This window comes from Octodon degus, unplaced genomic scaffold (assembly GCF_000260255.1).
Source record: "Octodon degus isolate 3935 unplaced genomic scaffold, OctDeg1.0 scaffold00060, whole genome shotgun sequence".
NCBI lineage: Eukaryota > Metazoa > Chordata > Mammalia > Rodentia > Octodontidae > Octodon > Octodon degus.
The window spans coordinates 2,425,262-2,430,998 of NW_004524636.1; the positions used below are offsets into that span (position 1 = coordinate 2,425,262).

The window sequence follows — 5,737 nt, forward strand, 5'->3', positions numbered from 1 at the left end:
CCTTATGTTGCCTTCAGGCTATCTGTCCCAGGCCAGGTGTAGCACTCACACCCATAATCCCAGCAGTGGATCATGAATTAATCACGAACTCTAGAGGTCTGCCCCGTAACTACATGAGGTTTAGGGAGGGCAACTAGCCACACACCATAACAGACGGTATAACCAGACCTCCTCCATCCTGCAGAGTCATACCACACTGGAACCTCCCCATTCTGGTGTACAGAGTTGGAATGCAAGGTGCCCCTGGGGCATCTGTGCAGGGCTTTGGCTCCAGGAGAGCTGCAACAGCAGCAGCAGGGGCTGCTGAGGACAGCAGTGCTGGGGAGGAGGCTGGGCAGAGGAGCAGTGGCCAGGCTGGGGTACATTTGCTCCTGAGCAGCCTGAGTTCTATGGCTTGGAGTGGGTTGATTAGACCTTGTGGCAGGGACCTCCCTGATACGAGGTCCTCAAAGGAATCACCTGGTCTCCTTTTTTATGTGCCCTGAGCAAGGACACAGGACCCTCGAGCTACTGTAGTCCTCTCAGCTACTGTGTCAAGGCTGAGTGGATGTAGTGTAGACACACTGTGTTGAAGAGGCATCTCCAAGCTGAAGGGTTTGTCCTTTCTTTCTCCTGGAGTCTCCCTGGCAGGACAGGGTGTGTGTGACTGCTCTCTGTGCCACGGAAGCTGGGGTTCCATGAAGCCTCACCTGCCTTCCAGACACTTCCACCTATAAGGGATCGTTATTACTGGCCACAGGCTTTACAAGTAGGTTACACTGACAGAGTTGGCAGGGTTTTGATTGCTGGGCTCCGTCCCAGGGAGTTGGGTTCTTGGCCTGGTGTACAGGTCAACAGACTTTAATCCTTCTCTCCCTAGCCATGAGCTCAGTTTCCAGTCTGGGAGCCTTGTGGGGGTGGGGCCTTCTTTATCTTCTATGCTAGGGGTAGAAGCAGGGAAGTCTCCTTGCTTCAGTTTCCAAGGCAGCCTGCTCTTCCATAAATGGATTTTTGAATGATTTAGTTCAGCAGGAACTAAAGAGCACTCTTTATTTTCATCACCAAAGCCTGCATTTCTTAGAGGTACAGATTACAGGTTTAAAGGCCTAGAGCCTTTAAACCGAATCCAGGGTTCACAGAGCAATAGAAATCACTTACAAATGAATCTTGGAGGGTGGGAAGAAGACTCGGCATCAAGGGGCAGTGCACTTGGATTAGTGGAAGGGTTTCTATATCAGTTCATCCAGCCCTGAATCATGGCTCCCTGAGGGAAGTGAGAAGAGGAACTGCAGCTCCAGAGTTTGTACAAAGAGGAATGGGGGACGGGTGCCACCTGGCTGAGAAGGTGGGAAGCCTTGGGAGTCACCACGCTGACCCAGGAGCCATCTACTTCATATTGCTGGGACTTTTATTAGAAAATAGATTTGACTCTCAGTGTTCTGTCTCTAATCTGTGAATGGGACAGCAGGAATCAATTCACTTTAACCCCTACCCCCAGTTCTTTCTCAATTGATCATCTTCTTGGAATTTTATAAACCACTCCTCCTGTCTTGTTCCCATACTGCATGGCTTCAGCTATTCCTTTTATGCCTGGTGGGGTGTGACATTCTTTCTATATACTTGCCTGGCCTGAAGGTTATTCCAGTGACCAATACAGACCTCTTTCTGGAGAGTTCCATATTCAAGTAGCCCAGTGTCTCCTAGACAGCTTACCTAGCCATCTTTCAGGGAAAGACAGAACACATCAGAGAGGGAATTCATTGTCCTCCTAAACCCTGTCTCCCCACTATACCCATCACAGTAAGAGGGTGGCCCCACCCAACTGTCCAACTAGTGCGTATGACAGAGCTGATGTCAGCTTGCACACCTCCCTCCCCTATTTCATAACCATCTTTCTCCCTGCCATCTATTTGTAAGGCTCTGTCTCAAAGCTCTTGTTGATTTGCAAGGAATTTTTCATTTTGGAATTACTAGAGATTCACAGAGGGCACCCAAGTCCCTTCCATCCAGAATTTTTCAATGGTTACATTTTATGTAACCACATCAGAACCAGGAAGGTGCACTGACGCAGCTTTCCCTGTACTGCTCTAAGTTATTTTATCACTGTGTAAGTTTGTGTACTCACACCCCTGTCACACACTTTGCCCTACCTCCCTAACCCCTGGCAACTACTAATGTGTTGTGTCTCTATTTCAGTTTTTTTCCATGTGGAAGTGTTACAGGGACGGAGGCATACATACAGCATGTGGCCTTCTGCAGTGTTTTGCTCCTCTCAGAATCATGTCCTTGATGTCTATTTTATGTAAAACAGTTTCATTTTGGAGCAATAGCCTGTGGTTTGAATGTACCACAGTTGGTTCAGCTATTCACTTATTGGAGAACATTATGGTTGCTTCTGTTTTTTTTTTTTTTTTTTTGGTATTATAAATGAAGCTGTAATGAATAATTGTGGACAGAACTCCTGATTTCTCTGGGATAAATGCCTCAGAGAATAATTGCTGGGTTGTGTGGTAAGTGTATGTTTAGTTTTTAAAGAAACCACCAAGCTATTTTCCAGAGTGGCTCTACCATTTTACTTTTCCATTAGCAATGGATAAGAAATCCAATTTCTGCTCAGCCTCCCAAGTATTTGAATTGTCACTATTTTTCATTGTAGCTGTTATAATTAGTGTGGAGTGACATCTTATCCTGGTCTTAATTTGTTTCTTCATAAAGGCTAAAGATGTTAAGCATCTATTCACCTGCTTCTATGTGCCATTGTTTACCTTCTGACGAAATGTCACTCTTCATGTCTTCCATTTCCTTTATAAAAAATAACTTTAATTTTTTATAAGTACATGTTTGCCATACATAATAATTACATTCACAATGGGGAGTCAGTATGTGTACATAATACAACTTAATTCTTTTTATGTCCCTTTCCTCTCCCCCCTTCTCTTCTCTATCCTCCCGCCCTCCATCTCTTGGTCCTTTTATTAACTTATTCTTATTAATGTACTGAGGATTGAGCTCAAGCATGCTAGACGCATGCTCCACCACTGAGCCACCTCCATCTCTATTTGCCTGTTTTTGTTTTGTTTGTTTGTTTTTTTGGTGGAACCAGGAATTGAATTTAGGCCATTGGGCTTGCCAGGGAAGCACTTATCCTACTGAGCCATTTCCCCAGCCCCTTATTTGTCTGTTCTTAACTGTTGAAATTTGAGCGTCTTTATATATTCAGCAGTGTGGCCTGCAAACATTTTCTCTTCTTGTGTAGCTCATGTTTTCTTCTCAACAGGGTCTTTTGTACAGCAAAAGTGATTAGTTTTAAAGAAGTCCAACTTATCAATTTAGGGAATAGGATTTTTTTTTTTTTTTTAGTGGAACCAGGAATTGAACTCAGGTCCTCATGCTTGCCAGACAAGCGCTTATTCTACTGAGCTATCTCCCCAGCCCCAGGGATAAGGATTTTGGTGTCATACATACACCCTAGGTTGTGATGATTTTCTCACATTTTCTTCCAAAAATTTTATAGTTTTATATTTTACACTGACATCCATTATTTTATTTTGTTTTAATTAATTAATTAATTTTTTTTTTCAAAACCGAGGATTGAACTCAGGCCCTTGCACTTGCCAGGAAAGCGCTTATTCCATTGAGCCATCTCCCTGGTCCCCCATTATTTATTTTAAATTGTGTGTAAGATGTGAGATTTATGTCTAGGTTCACATTTTCCCCTCTGGATGTCCAATTGCTCCAGTATCATTGGTTAAAATGGCCACCCTGAGGCTGGGGAGATAGCTCGGCAGTCTAAGCGCCTGCTTGGCAAGTGCAAGGACCCGGGTTCGATCCTCAACATGTGCCTTGTTGGCCCTGGAACCCTGGGTGTGCCATGCCGGCTACTGAAACTGGGCATAGTGGCACATACCTGTAATCCCAGCACTGGGGAGGCTGAGACAGAAGGATCATTATGAATTGGAGCTGCGTAAGGAGACCCTGTACCAAATAAATAAATAAATAAATAAAATAAATGAAAGAAAGAAAGAAAGAAAGAGAAAGAAAGAAAGAAAATGGCTACCCTTTTCCCATGAAATTGCTTTCTAGCACTTTGGCCACTTGACTGTGCTTGTATAGGGCTATTTCTGGGTTTTCCATTATGTTCCATCGATCTACACATCTATCCTTCTACCAACAACATTATGGTAAACACACTGTCTTATTCACTGTGAGGAAATGGTAGGGTTCAACGTGGAGTAGATCCTTCCACTTTGTTCTTCTTTTTCAGTCATGTTAGTTTCATTCCATATGACTTTTAGAATAATATTGTCTGTACACAATTTTTTTTGTGTGTGTGTATGAGAGAAGGTCCCACTGTAGACCAAGCTAGTCCCAAGCTCAGTTTGTTCTTGCTTCTGCCTCCTGAGTGATTATGTTAGCCTGTATGTTGTGGAGGAGAACTGAGTTCTTTACTCTAGCGAATCTTCCAACCTATGAACCCAGTATGCCTTTCTAATTGTTTAGATTTTATTTTTTTTATGTTAAAATGTTTTTTGTTTTTTAAAATTTTTTTCCATAATTTTATTGAGAAAAACAGCAATGAGACAGTTTCAAGCCAAATTGGTAGGACAGTTTCAATAATTAACACATCGCATACATTCTTCCTAGTGGTTAATTGCTGTGTGAGATGTGGACTTGATATCCTATTTACAAACACCATTAGATCAAATCCCTCTACTCATTAAGAGAATGTAACTATTTATCTATCCTAACCACTTTGAATACACAGGTACAAAATGGACATTCATCTGTATCCCCCTTTTTTTGTTAAGTTCCATCATTTAAATATTATAGGTGTGTAAACTTAGCAAAATATTCTAAAAGAGTCCAGTAATCCATAATAGTATTGGGTCTTCCGCTTGACTGGCCATGTCAGAAATTGTTGACCTGAGTCCCCTACAGCTCAACATAACAACTTGGCTTTACTTCTTTTTTTTTTTTTTTTCAGACCTAGAAATGTTTTATTTTTAAGAGGAAACAAACAGCATTAACACACATCCAAAAGCCAGCACAAGGGTTCACTGGGTTTTGCAAGAGAACACGGCCCTCGGGCAGCAGGTGAGCAGGGGAACCACTGATGGAGGACCGCAGCTGGTGCTGACCCCACCAGACCCCGAAACAACAGGCAGGGGACGCTGAGGCCCTTCCCCCTACTCCGATGTGCTCTCATTCTGCTGTCAAGAATCACCGGATCATTTTACAAAGAACTTTTTTATATCAAAAAACACTTTCAGAAGTCCAAATCAGATTCAAGGCCACAGCTGATGATGTTCTACAGGGCAATGGGGAGCTGGAATTCAGAGGACAGCGGGCACTACTCTAGTCACATATGCTTGCAGCAGGAGATATGACACAGGTCTCAATAGAGGCTGGTCTTTTTCATGATGCGCAGGAACTCCTGCTCGTTGACCTCGCCGTCTCCATCTCGGTCGGCTTCATCAATCATCTCCTGCGGCTCCTCATCGGTCAGGTTCTCGCCCAGCTCCTTGGCCACGCGCTTCAGAATTCTGAACGATATTGTTCCGGTCTCATCATCATCGAAGAGCTTGAAAGCTTTCAGGATTTCTTCCTTGGTATCTTTCTCAGACATTTTCTGAGTCATCATGGTCAGAAAGTCGCTGAAGTTCATTTTGCCTGTCCCCTCCTTGTCAATTTCGCTGATCATTTTCTGGATTTCTTCTTTCCTGGGCTCAAAGCCCAGCGCTCTCATTGCCACCTTTAG

General features: G+C 43.4%; 1 protein-coding gene across 1 annotated transcript in view; it reads right to left on the reverse strand.

The window, feature by feature from the left end:
• Nucleotides 1–5,284: 5,284 nt before the first annotated feature.
• LOC101573214 (calcium-binding protein 1-like) overlaps nucleotides 5,285–5,737 on the reverse strand; it is a 103,360-nt gene continuing 102,907 nt past the window's right edge. Inside the window, exon 5 of the mRNA XM_012515361.2 lies at nucleotides 5,285–5,731. Within this exon, the coding sequence (XP_012370815.1) occupies nucleotides 5,375–5,731 (357 nt within the window). The 3' untranslated portion in view covers nucleotides 5,285–5,374. The remainder of the gene's footprint in view (nucleotides 5,732–5,737) is intronic.